Source organism: Petaurus breviceps, unplaced genomic scaffold, assembly GCF_028583685.1.
Source record: "Petaurus breviceps papuanus isolate PSGF00001 unplaced genomic scaffold, PetGlider_PUasm1.0 90775, whole genome shotgun sequence".
Classification (NCBI taxonomy): Eukaryota; Metazoa; Chordata; class Mammalia; order Diprotodontia; family Petauridae; genus Petaurus; species Petaurus breviceps.
This window is the reverse complement of record NW_027187342.1, coordinates 2,961,493-2,974,905: the sequence shown is the minus strand read 5'-3', so window position 1 is coordinate 2,974,905 and position 13,413 is coordinate 2,961,493. Positions and strand designations below refer to the sequence as shown.

Genomic DNA, 13,413 nt, shown 5'->3' with positions numbered 1-13,413 from the left:
TAGTTATAAAGATAACATGTTGAATTTGTATTTCTAAAGAGAAAAGCTGTTCATAATACAGATTTGTGGCTTCATATATAGTCTTTTTTCTATTCTGCTTTATATATGGAAATGTTCCTTTTATTTGGTGTTATCTAAGTTCAGAAAAAAAGAAGGATGATGATGGTCTGAGCTAGAGTAGTGACCTGTGAGTGCTAAGGTGGGGATAGATGTGAGAGATTTAGAGACAGAATAATTGATAAGATCTGGCAACTGGATATGGAAGGTATGGAAAATGAGAGTAAGGGAAGAGTCAAGGATGATTCCAAGGTTACAGACCTGAGAGGCTAGAAGAATGGTGGTACCCTAACCCAAAGAGGAAAATTTTGAGTAGCGATATACCATGTTGAGGGGTTGGAATTATGGTCCTGACTATTGCTTTCAGATTATATGACTTTAGACAAATGAAAGCACTTTAAAACTATCAGCTTTCATCTTGTCTTTTGATGGGGTAGAGAAGTCAGACTTCTAATTTAATTCATGGTTCACAAGATTCTTTAGTCTTTGTTTTGTTTTGACCAGATCTAACATTTCATCATTAGTGAGTGTCCAGTGAGGAGCTCTATGACCACAGGTAGACAACAGCTCTGCAGTGTAGACTTGTGGGTGCCTGGGAGCCCTGAGAGGCATCACACAGCCAGGATATGTCTGAGATGGGACTTGGACCCAAGTCCTCCTGACTCCCAAGCTAGCTCTCTAGACAGTGCACCTTTTTTGAGTCTTAGTGATGAGAAAAATTCTTTTTTTTCCTCCTTTTTCAGACAGTTATTCAGGATTGAAGGAGTGAAAAGTGTCTTCTTTGGACCAGATTTCATCACAGTCACAAAGGTAAGGGTAAAAATTCTAAAATAGGCCTGGAAATGTTTTCAGACATTTCCAAGTACAATTATCTGCCCATCTAATTTCTACTCTTTCCTACTAATAGTGCTGCCTAGTCTATAATTAAACATCTTTAATAAGAGATTTAAACTGTTTCATTAGAACTTTCATTTTATATGCCAATAAATTTTAACAAGTTGAGTGAAATGGAAGAATACTTACAAAGACATAAACTGCCTAGATTTAACAGAAGAGGAAATAGAATAACTAAATAAACCTATTTTAGAAAAAAAAAATTGAATAGGCCATAAATGAGCTTCCTAAGAAAAAAAGCATCAGTACCAGATGGATTTACAAGTGAATTCTATCAAATACTTTAAAGATCAACTAATTTCAATATTAAATTAATTAATAGGAATAATAGGCAAAAAAGGAATCCCACCAAACTCCTCTTATGAAACAAATATGGTGCTAATACCTAAACCAGGAAGAGCAAAAATAGAGAAAGAAAATTATAGGCCAATGAATATGGATACAACAATCCTAAATAAAACACTAGCTAGGAGACTACAACAATATATCACAAAGATTATACGTTGTGACCAAGTGAGATTTATAACAGGAATGGTTTTATATGAATAATGATACTTACATAATTGATGATATTGATAACAAAAGTAACAGAAATCATATGATCGTATCACTGGATGGTGGAAAAGCTTTTAACAAAATACAACACATAATCCTCCTAAAAACACTTGAAAGCGTAGTTGTAAATGGATTTTTCCTTAAAATGATAATAAAAAAAAAAACTTCTACCTAAAACCATCAGCAAGTATTATTTGTAATCGGGATAAGCTAGAAGAAGCCTTCTTGGTAAGGTTCAGAATGAAACAAGGAAGCCTGTAATGTTCATTATTGTACTAGAAATGCTAGCAATAGCAGTAAGGGAAGAATAAGAAAATTGAAGGAATCAGAATAGCCAGAGAGGTAATCTTTAAACTGTATTATAAGATGGCAATTATCATAACTCTCTTGTGCTGGCTAAGAACTAGAAGGATGGATCAGTGGAATAGGGTAGCCATACAATACACAGTAGTAAATGATTGCAGTAACCTTGTGTTTGACAAATGTAAAGATCTTAGATTTAGGAATAAGAACTCACTATTTGATAAAAAGTGTTGGGTAAACTGGAAAGTAGGCTGGCAGAAACTAGTTATAGACTGTTTCTTACACCATTTACCAAGATACGGTCAAAATGGATACATGGCCTATGTGTAAAGGGAGATGTCATAAGTAAATTAGAAGAACATGGAACACATTTCCTATCAGACATATGGATAGAAGAATTCATGAATAAACAAGAGTTAGAGAACATTGTGAGATATAAAATAGATAATTTTGATTACATTAAATTAAAAAGATTTTGTACAAATAAAAACAATGTTATGAGGAAAGATTATGAGGAAAGCAGAAGATTGGGGGAAAATTTTTATGGACAGTTTCTCACATCAAGGCCTTATGTCACATATATAAATAAATATTAAATTTATAAGAATATGAGTCATTCTCCAATTTGTAAATGATCAAAGGATATAAGAAGGTAAACTGCTAGATAAAGAAATCAGAGCTATATATAATTATGTGAAAAATGCTGTAAATCATTGATGAGAGAAATGCCAATTTAAACAACTTTGAGATATCATGTTACACCTATCAAATTCACTAAAATTATAGAAGGGGAAGATGACAAATGTTGAAGGAGATGTAGGAAAAGTGGGACACTAATTCACTGTTGATGTAACTGTGAACTAATCCAACCGTTTTGGAGAGTAATCTGGAACTGTGCCTAAAGAATTATGAAACTGTGTATACCCTTTGACCCACCAATACCACTATTAGGTCTGTTTCCCAAGGTGATCAGGGAAAAAGGAGAAGAACCTATCTGTTCTGAAATAATTTGTAATAGCATTCCTTGTGGTGGCAAAGAACTGGAAATTAAAGGGATGCTCATCAACTGGGGAATGGCAAAACAAGTTGTGATATATGATTGTGATGGAAATAATGAGCAGGTTGATTTTAGAAAAACATGGAAAGACTTGCACGAATAATGAAGAGTGAAATGAGCAGAACCAAGAGAACATTGTATACAGTAACAGCAATATTGCTCAAAGAGTAACTGAATGCTAAGCTAGTCTGAATATTACAAATATTTAAATCAGCTACAAAGGACCTATGAAAGAAGATGATACCCACCTCCAGAGAAAACTGGAAGTAAACTAAGCAAACTAAAAATGAAAGTATGCATAGTATGGTTTTACACACACACACACATACACATTACATATATACACATATGTATACATGTACATATACATATATAGATATGTGTGTGTGTTTGTGTCAAATGGTGGCTTTTCTATAGTGTGGGGTAGGGAAGGAAGGAGACAGCTTGGAACTTAAACTGTAACCAAAAAAATTAATTTTAAAAAAAGAACCTCCCTTTTTAGTTTTCACAAGCAGCTGTGGGAACTACCTCATGATATAAAAATGACCAAAGTAGATAAAATCTATGGTTCATCTATTCCGTTATTTTATTATGGTAGAACTTAAAGGACGTTTTAAAGAATACAACTACTCTTAACATTGACTTGGCCAATTATGCATATCCCCAATATACTGTAATAGTAATGAAATTTGAAGTTCCTTTTGTGTTGCTAAGCTGAAAGGTACTTAGCACTTAGTAATTAATCAAGCCTCTATTAAAGAAGGTATGAATCCCTGTTGCTGATGTAACAGGAAGGGGTTGGCTGAAACAGGAAGGAGCTAATGCTTTGTGTGTGTATATAAGGAGAAGTCCCTGCCGGGTCAGACAGATGTTCTTGGAGCAAGCTTCGTGGAGGCAGAAGCTGCTGCTGCTAGGGAAGCTGAAGAGGAAAGGCCCCCCCAGGCTGGAGAGAATGATTTTGATTTTGGGAACCTGGGTGAAGTGATTTTGATTCTGGGAACCAGCTAGAGCTTCTGCTGAGGAGCTGCTGAGTCTGAGGGCCAGCTGGAGCTGCCAAAGACTGAGAAAGCATGACTGTGATGCTGGTACTTTGCATGAACCTGTTTGTGGCTTTGTTAAGCCTTAACTTCCCAGGAACAGAGACTGTGAAGGATTTAAGGTGGACTGGACACTGTGAGCTTCAGCATGGAACAGGAAGTGCTCAGAGAGCTGGACAAGGACCTGGGACTTGTCTGTCTTTGAACCCAGGTGACAGTTTGGTGAATCCAGGTAGGAACTGGGACCATGAAAAGGGATCCAGGGAATATGAGAGACCACCCTGAGTCAAGCTGAAAGAAGATTTTACTTGGATACTGTGTACTGACTGAGAAATTGTAAATTTACTAGTGACCTAGGGGTGGAGGGCCTGTGTATTTTCTGATGATTGAATAGTGAATGATGACTGAATAAATGACTGATTCAGTTAACTTAGTGTGCCTCATGAGTAAAGAACTTTGACTATTGTACTTTGCGTTCCTTAAGGAGGCAAACTTCCTTAAGGAGGCAAACTTCCTTAAAGAGGCAAACTTCCTTAAGGAGGCAAACTTCCTTAAGGATAATTGAATGATTGAGATGATTGAATAATTGAATTGCTAAATGATTATTCTTTGTTCAAAACTGTGTGACAACTGTGGTGAAAACTATATGGCCATTTTCTGTGATGAGTTGTGAATGCTGTATTTTGATTATCTGTGATAAGTTGTAACATTGTGAATGCTGTACCTTGATTTACTGTGAATGTTTTGTTCTGATTTATTATTGAATAAATAGAGTGTTTGCTATACTGTGTAATCAGAATCTTGAAAAGCTGTTCACAGCAGCCATCCTCTGGAAAGCTACTCGTGCTTGGCTTCACATATAGGCTATTTCTAAAATTGAAAATATTTGTATTCGGTAGTATTTTCTCTATTTTTTATAAAGTTGTCTCTTTAAAACTTCAAATGGTATCCCCAAGTTCTGGTTTCTGATATTTGGCAAAAGAGTTGATCTTTTGAAACTCCATGCCCCCATAATTGTAAAAGCTGTCACCATATCCTTTTCAGCCTTCATCTTTTCAGACTAAAGGGTTCTAGTCATCTTAGTGCTTTCTTTCACCCCACTGCCTCCATCATCTTAATTATTTTATCCACTTTTCACTGTAATGTCCCCAGCATTTTGTTTTTTTTTTTCAAAAATTAATTAGTTGATTACTTTTATAGATAGCAAAATATTCATCGCAGCACTTTTGGTGGAGGCAAAGAAACAGAAACAGAATGAGTTCTCTTTGGTCGAGTAATCTAAAAAAATATTATGTATGAATATAGTGGAATACTATTATACTGTAAGAAACAATGAATGTGAGGGATTCAGTAATTTAGCTCCAGCATACCTTGCCAGCCTTATCTCTAACCACACACCTATATTCACCTTTCACCCCAATCTGTTCATCATCTGACCTTACCACATTTTTAAACCTCTGTTTTTATTTCTGTTCTCCCTGATCTGGAATACCTTGCTCCAAAATTTCTACCTATCAGAGTTTTAGCAGCTCAAACCTTACTTCTTTACTGAAGCTGTTTTCTAATTACTTCAGTTGGACATAATCCCTTCTCTAAAATATAGCAGCCATTGTTTCTAACACTTTTGAGTAGCCGTATAGGAAAAGGGAAAGAACACTGATTTGGAATCAGATCTGGGTTCTACTTCTGACTTTGACATTTACATAGACACGATGACTATGGGCAAGTCACATACCCTTCCCAGAGTCTTTATTTTTCTTTCCTGTAAGACCCGAGAATCACAATAATACCTGTAGTACTTATAGGATTGTTATGAGATTAAAATAAGATTATATATGTACACAGTACTTTTCAGCAAACCTTCAAGATCTTTATTATTTATTACATGTCTCATCTCTACACCTACAAAGAGGTCATTTCCATAATTGAAACAGAAAAAAATCTACCTAAATTAATTCCACTTGAGGGGCAGAACCAAGATGTTGGAATAAAAGCAGGAACTTTTCTGAGCTCCCACTCCAGTCATCTCCAATACTGTAAAATATGACTCTAAACAAATTTTAGAGCTTCAGAACCTACAAAGTGACAGAGAGAAACAACTCTCCTATTGAAGGCAGCCTGGCAGGCCGACAGAAAAGGGGTATTGCACCAAGCTAGGAGCTGATCTCAGTCCCATATGAGCCACAGGGACGCAGACCTGAGGTGGCCCTGACCAGTGGCATAGACCAGCTGGAGCCGACTTTAGGAGAGTAAATCACCAGCAGCTGTGGTGGTTTCCAGACTTCTCAACCCATAAACACCAAAGAGAAAGTAAAAGGTCAGTGGGGAACTCTGTTGGAACTGGGTGACGGAAGAGCTCTGGCTGGCCCCTGCCCCTGGGGCAAGAGGTGGCAGAGGCGCAGCAGCTGCTGTTACACAGCTGCCTCTGGAGCTCCTGGCCTATAGGTCATAGGGGGACCAAGCAACCATTCAGAGGGTAATTGCTTTTCCTTTGACCTGCTTGGATCTGGGTCATAGTCTTGGGTGGTGTTCCTGGGGTATGTGGCCAGTGTGGCAGAGCTTGTGGCTGTAGAGAGGGCACCCTCTTCGTGGCTCGGACAACAGCTCTTTCCACTCTGGAAGCAGAGTTCTACTGTGACAAAGAGCTAAAGAGCTCAAAAGTCAGGTAATTGGCTGGCAAGATGATCAAGCAGTGGCAGCACAGTCAGACCATAGAATCCTTTTTGGGAGACAAAAAGCATCAAAACAAGGAGCCAGAAGAAGACAATGAAGCAAAACTCCTGCATCAAAAACTTCCAAGAAAAATATGACCTAGTCATAGGTCATGGAGGAGCTCAGGAAGGATTTTGAAAATCAAGTAAGAGAACTGAAGGAAAAATTGGGAAGAGAAATGAAAATAATGCAAGAAAATCATGAAAAGTGAGTCAACAGCCTGGTAAAGGAGACCCCCCAAAATACTAAAGAAACAAACACCTTAAAAAATAGACTAACTCAAATAGCAGAAAGAGGCCCAAAAAGTCAATGAGGAGAAGAATCCCTTAAAAAGGCGAATTGGTCAGATGGAAAAGGAATTTCAAAAGCTCACTGAAGAAAATAATTCCTTCAAAATTACATTGGAGCAAATGGAAGCTAATGATTTTATGAGAAATCAAGATGCTATAAAACAAATCCAAACAAATAAAAAAATTGAAGGCAATGTGGAACATCTCATTGGAAAAACCACTGACCTGGAAAATAGATCCAGGAGAGATAATTTTAAAATTATTGGACTATCTGAAAGCCATGATCAAAAAAAGAGCCTAGACATCATCTTTCAAGGAATTATCAAGTAAAATTGCCCTGATATTCGAGAACCAGAAGGCAAAATAGAAATTGAAAGAATTTACCAATTGCTTCTTGAAAAAGAACCCAAAAAGAAAACTCCTAGGAATGTTATAGCCCAATTCCAGAGTTCTCAGGTCAAGGAGAAAATGCTGCAAGGAGTCAGGAAGAAACAGTTTGAGTATTGCGGAAACATAATCAGGATAACATAAGATCTAGCAGCTTCTACATCAAGGGATCTAAGGGCTTGGAATATGATATCCCAGAGGTCAAAGGAGCTGGGATTAAAACTAAGAATCACCTACCCAGCAAAACTGAGTATAATGCTTCATGGGAAAGTATGGTCATTCAGTGAAATAGAGAATTTTCAAGTATTCTTGATGAAAAAAACCAGAACTGAACAGAAAATTTGACTTTCACATACAAGAAGCAAGAGAAGCATGAGAAGATAAAAGGGAAAAATAAATCATAAGGAACTTATTAAAGTTGAACTATTTACATTCCTACATGGAAAAACGATCATTGTAACTCATGAGACTTTTCTCAGTGTGAGGATAGTTGAAGGGAATATATATGTACATATATGTATGTATACATATATATGTGTATAGGAGGGTATATGTGTATAAATATATGTGAGTGTGTGTATATGTGTGTACATGTATACATAGAGAGGGCATAGGATGAGTTGAATATGAATGGATGATATATTTTTTTTGGAGGGGCACTTGGGGTTAAGTGACTTGCCCAAGGTCACATGGCTAGTTTTTGTGTTAAATGTCTGAAACTGGATTTGAACTCAGGTCCTTCTGACTCTAGGGCCAGTGATCTATTCACTGCGCCACCTAGCCGTCCCGAATGGATGATATCTAAAAAATAAAATTAAGAAGTGAGAGAGGAATATATTGGGAGAAAGAGAAAGGGAGAGAGAGAACCAGGTAAATTATCTCATATAAAAGAGGCCAGAGAAAACGGTTACAATGGAGGGGAAGAGCAGGAAGGTGAAAGGGAATGGGTCAACTTTACTCTCATTGAATTTGGCTTGAGGGAATAACACACACTCATTTGGGCATCTTACCCTGCAGGAAAGTGAGGGGGGATGATAGAAGGGAGTGCAGATTCAGGGAGAGGGGTAGTTAGAAGCAAACGTTTTTGAAAAGGGACAGGATCAAAGGAGAAAATAGAGTAAGTGGGGAGCAGGATAGGATGGAGGGAAATGTAATTAGTCTCTCTCAAAATAACTACTGTGGAAATGTTTTACGTCACTACACATATACAACCTATATTGAATTGCTTGTTTTCCCAGTGGGGGTGGGTGAGGAGGGAAGAAGGGAAAGAATCTGGAAATCAAAATTTTAAAAACAAATATTTAAAAAAATTTTGTTTTTTACATGCAACTGGGAAATAAGTTATACAGGCACTGGGGTATAGAAATCCATCTTTCCCTACTAAAAGTTGGGGGGTTGGGAGGTGATGGGGGGAGGATATAAGAGAGAACAGATTGGGGGAAGGGGGTATTCAGTTGGCTCGCTATCTTGGGGTGGGAGGTAGGGGAAAAACAGGGAGAAAAATTTGTGACTCAAAATCTTGTGGAAATTAATGTTGAAAGTTAAAATTAAATAAATAAATTGAAATACTAATAAGAACAGAAAAAGAAAATTCACTTAAAATGGACGTCCATGTTTCTTAGTAAATAGGGGGAAAGACTTGATTTGTACTTGATCTTGAAAAATGAAACTAAAAATTATTAAAATAATTTTAGTGTATCTTTAACAAAGCTTAGGTAATTTTAACTGTGTACTGATTCTTAGAACAATCAATAAATCAAATGTTGATTTGGTGTGACAATTTTTGTGACAAAATTATATTAATATTATTTCTTTCATTTCTCATTTGACTTCCATAGCAGGATAATAAAAATGGTCAAATTTGCACAAATGTTCAGAGGTTTCATTAGTTTTCTCAATGGCCCCTTCATAATTCTTTGATATTCTTCACTTTTGAATTTTTTTTTTTTTTTGCTTTCTGGAGGGGGGGAGGTAGGGCAGTTGGGGTTAAGTGACTTGCCCAAGGTCACATGGCTAGTTTTGTGTTAAGTCTCTGAGGCCGGATTTGAACTCGGATCCTCCTGACTCTAGGGTCGGTGCTCTATTCACTGCACCACCTAGCTGCCCCCTATTCTTCTCTTTTGAAGCACCTACTACCACTCTGGAGCATGACCCACAAAGACAATTAGAGACTGACTCACAAAATCAAGATGTTTGTTGATTGGATGGATAGGTAGCGATATATGCTTGTGTTAAACAAGGTGAAATGTTTGAGTAGAGATTAATTTTATAAGGGGTCAGTTTATAAGAGATCTTGCTTCCTTATCCAACCTGTGACCTTGTAGGAAAGCATTGTGGCATAATTAATCAAACAAATGACAATCAGAAAGCATTAAGTGCCTACTGTGGGCTAGGCACTGTGCTAAAAGCTGGGAAAACAAAAAGGAAGGAATCCCTATGCTCAAGTAGTATGCATTCCTTCTGTAAGTATATACAAAATAAATAAAAACACAGTAAATACAAAATAAGTACTAGGTAGTCAGGGAGGAAGGGCTCTGGCAGTTGAAGGGATGATCAAGGGCTTAGAGGATATAAGAGGCAGCCTGGGTAGTAGGCAGCCTTTGTATTAGAAAGGCCTGAGTTTAAGTCCTGCCTTTTACACAAACTGCTAAGAGACTTACATTCTTGGTGCCCCAGAAAACTTTCTAAGATTCTGTTACAGATCAGTTGCTGACCTGCATTGGAAGAGAGATTTCAATAATAGGATTTTCCTATATTAGTGGAATCATATGTCAGGACCAAAATAAAAATCATTACTCAGATAATGAATGCTATGAATTCTTGGATAGTGAGGAACTTCTATAGATTGTGAGATCCCTGAAGGCAGAACTTTGTCTTCAAATAGTCATAAAGCATTTATTAACCTCTTATTATGTGCCAGTCAGTGTGCTAGGGCAGGCCATGGGGTTACAGAAGCAGAAGTGAAATAGTTTCTGCCTCTTCTATACAACGTGACTGAATTTCACAATTATGTTTAATAAGAATGTATATGTAGAGCCTATATCAGATTGCATGCTGTCTTGGGGAGGAGGAAGGGGAAGGAGATGGGGAAAATATAAAACTTAGGGGTTGAAAACTAAAAATAAATTAATAATAAGAGATAGTTTCTGCCCTCAAGAAGCTTATATGTCACAGGGGAAATGACCCATACAACAAGTTAATACCAAGATACATACAAGGTAAATACAAAATAATTTGGTGTGCAACAATATTTGGGGGGACCAGGAGGGACCTCATATAGGAAATGACATTTGAACTGAGCTTTGAGGGAAGCTGGAGATTCTGTGAGGTAGAAAGGAAGGCATTTCAGGCAGGGGGCACAACTTGTGCAAAGGTATGACAGTGGAAGGTAGAGTGTTGTATAAAGAGAAAAACAAGTAGGTCATTTTGACTGGAAAGTAGATTTTGTGAAGGGAAGTAATGTGTGAAAGGATTTAAATGCCACACAGTTTCTGTTTTATCCTTGGGAACCACTGGAGCTTTTTGAGGAAGGAAATGATACAGTCAGACCTATGCTTTAGGAATATTACTCTGTATTCCCCATAGCATCTCACTGCTTACGGTAGGCACTCAACAAGAATTTGCAGGGAGAAAGTGACCATGGGCTCTCTGGAATGTTGTATTGTCATGGAACTTATCAGGGGAGTCCTCTAAATCTGAATCATCTTCCACAGAGTTGGGCCTTTACACTCTAATTCCATGGGAAGAGATGTGCTCTGGCTCCAAACTGAAGGACTTGTGCTTTGGGATGATGAAAGTTACGGATGCCTTTTGTTTCTCCATTATAGTCGTTTCTCAATATATCACTCCCTTCCCCTCCTTAAAACAAAACAAAAAAAAACAACTCAGCAGCTACCTGTACAATCTTCCACACTCTGGAATATTTAAAGATTCAATCATTACTAATCTGGAAGACTGTTGGGCAACTGAGAGTTTCTGGTCTTCTTCAGTTTTAACTTTCCAGTCAAATTCATACCATTTTGTAGTGGATGGTATGGTTTGAGGCTGTACTACTGACCAGAAGAGAACTCTGCAGACCTGAGCCCAGAACCAAAGATCAGCCTCCAGGAATGAAAGCTGTCGAATGAAATTGTTGTAAAGATTCTTTAAAAATAGTTACATGTGAAATAAATCATTAAAAAAATTTTTAATAGTTACATGTGAATATAATTGGGCAGAAATATGGTTAACATTTTTCTTTGTACCTTTTTAGGAAAGTGAAGACTTAGATTGGAACTTACTGAAACCAGATATCTATGCAACAATAATGGATTTCTTTGCATCTGGTTTGCCCCTAGTTAATGAAGAAACACTTTCTGCAGATGCAGGTAAATTGAAATATTGGAAAAGTAGTTCTTGTCTTTCTAGTATTTCCACACTTACTGACTTTTTAAAGGATGTTCCTTCTGACAGAGAAATAAATGAATGAGAAATTATTGGAGACTTAAGTAATATTTTTGTCTCTGTAAATGATTTCATGTGTATCTAATACCCTCCAGCAATCTGGAAAATGTATGTACCTTAAAGGAATAGGAGAGTTCACTATTTAAAAGTCTTATAAAGTAAAGAATCTTGTGTACTGTGAATAATGACCATCATACTTACATATTTTATAACTATCAATTAGAGCTTACCTATTAATTACCTATGAATTTATAATGAAAAAAATTCTGCTCATCCTAAGAAATTTTCAGTAAGGATTTGATGCTATCCATGAAGAGAAATTCCAGCAAATGATTCTGAATATAAAAACGTAAACCTTTTGAAATTAATTCGCCTGAGGAACCTTTTTTTTTTTATAAAATGCGTCTCCTAGAAATGCTTTATCAGATGGGATATGTATTTTTATATTTTTTACTTTTGCTTTTTTTTTTTGGAGGGCAGTTGGGGTTAAGTGACTTGCCCAAGGTCACATGGCTAGTTTGTATGTTAAGTGTCTGAGGCCGGATCCGAACTCAGGTCCTCCTGACTTCAAGGTCGATGCTCTATTCACTGCATCACCTAGTTGCCCCCTGGGATATGTATTTTTAAAGATCTACCTTTCACTGTTTTGGGGAAAAGATGCATTTCCTGAACAAACCTACTAGTTTAAATTTAAGGCTCACCTCTTTTATCCTTGAGTTTCTCTGTCGTTCTGATATTGATATATTTGCTCAAATGTACAAGTTGGTAAAGGCAAGTAGGTTGCACATTGGTTAGAATACTGATGGAATCAGAAAGACCTGAGTTCAAACGTGGCCTCAGACACTAGCTGTGTGACCCTGGGCAAGTCACTGTTTGTCTCACTCTTCTTATCTATAAAATGAGCTGGAGAAGAAAATGGCAAATCACTGCAGTATTTTTGCTAAGAAAACCTTAAATGCAGTCATAAAGAGTTGAACAGGACAAGGTTGGTAGTATTCTAACTTAAAAGTTTTCCTGAATTTGTGCATTAGTGTCATCTAGTGGCAAAATAAGGTAATTGCTTTGTAATGAGATAAAAGTCTTCAAGCGATCAGATAAAGCCAAAAGGCATAAGAAATGTATTTTAAATTCAGTGGATAAAACTAAAGATAATTTCTTTGAGTTCACAGAAGTTGAAAATGTGTGCTGTGCCCACCAGAGGTGCCTAATAAATGTTTGTTGAATCAAATGTTAAATTCGGAATAGTGAAGATGTTAGTGCTGAAGGAACTTAAACATTGAGGGAATCAGGAAAGCCCTTTGGAAGGAAGTGTTGCTTAAGCAGGACCTGGCTCAGAGCTAAGGGTACTGGGAAGCTGAAGTGGGGGGTGGGGATGAGCCTTTCTACCATTCCCTTATTTCTCCATAATTTTCAGTCTTGGAATCAGGAAGATCTGGCTTCAAGTCCTGCCTCTGACATGTACTGTCTCTGTCACTGGGCAGGTCACTTATCTTCTCAGTTTTCCAGATGGCTTGACACAACTTTTCTTTTCGGAGCAGATGGAGATCTGAATTGATCAAATCAGTTTCCTCACTAGGAGTCTCCTATATCTTTGATGACACAGACCTCTTCCTTCTATTCCCCCATCCCACCACACACACACACACACACACACACACACACACACACACACACACAC

The 13,413-nt window shown here is 37.2% G+C and overlaps 1 protein-coding gene across 3 annotated transcripts in view; it reads left to right on the top strand.

Moving 5' to 3' along the window:
• The window catches only part of NFU1 (NFU1 iron-sulfur cluster scaffold), a 57,456-nt gene that overhangs the window by 31,856 nt on the left and 12,187 nt on the right, over positions 1-13,413 (top strand). For all 3 annotated transcript variants that reach the window (XM_069068892.1, XM_069068893.1, XM_069068894.1), the window contains 2 exons: positions 801-867; positions 11,545-11,659. In XM_069068892.1, the coding sequence (XP_068924993.1) occupies positions 801-867; positions 11,545-11,659 (182 nt within the window). The remainder of the gene's footprint in view (positions 1-800; positions 868-11,544; positions 11,660-13,413) is intronic.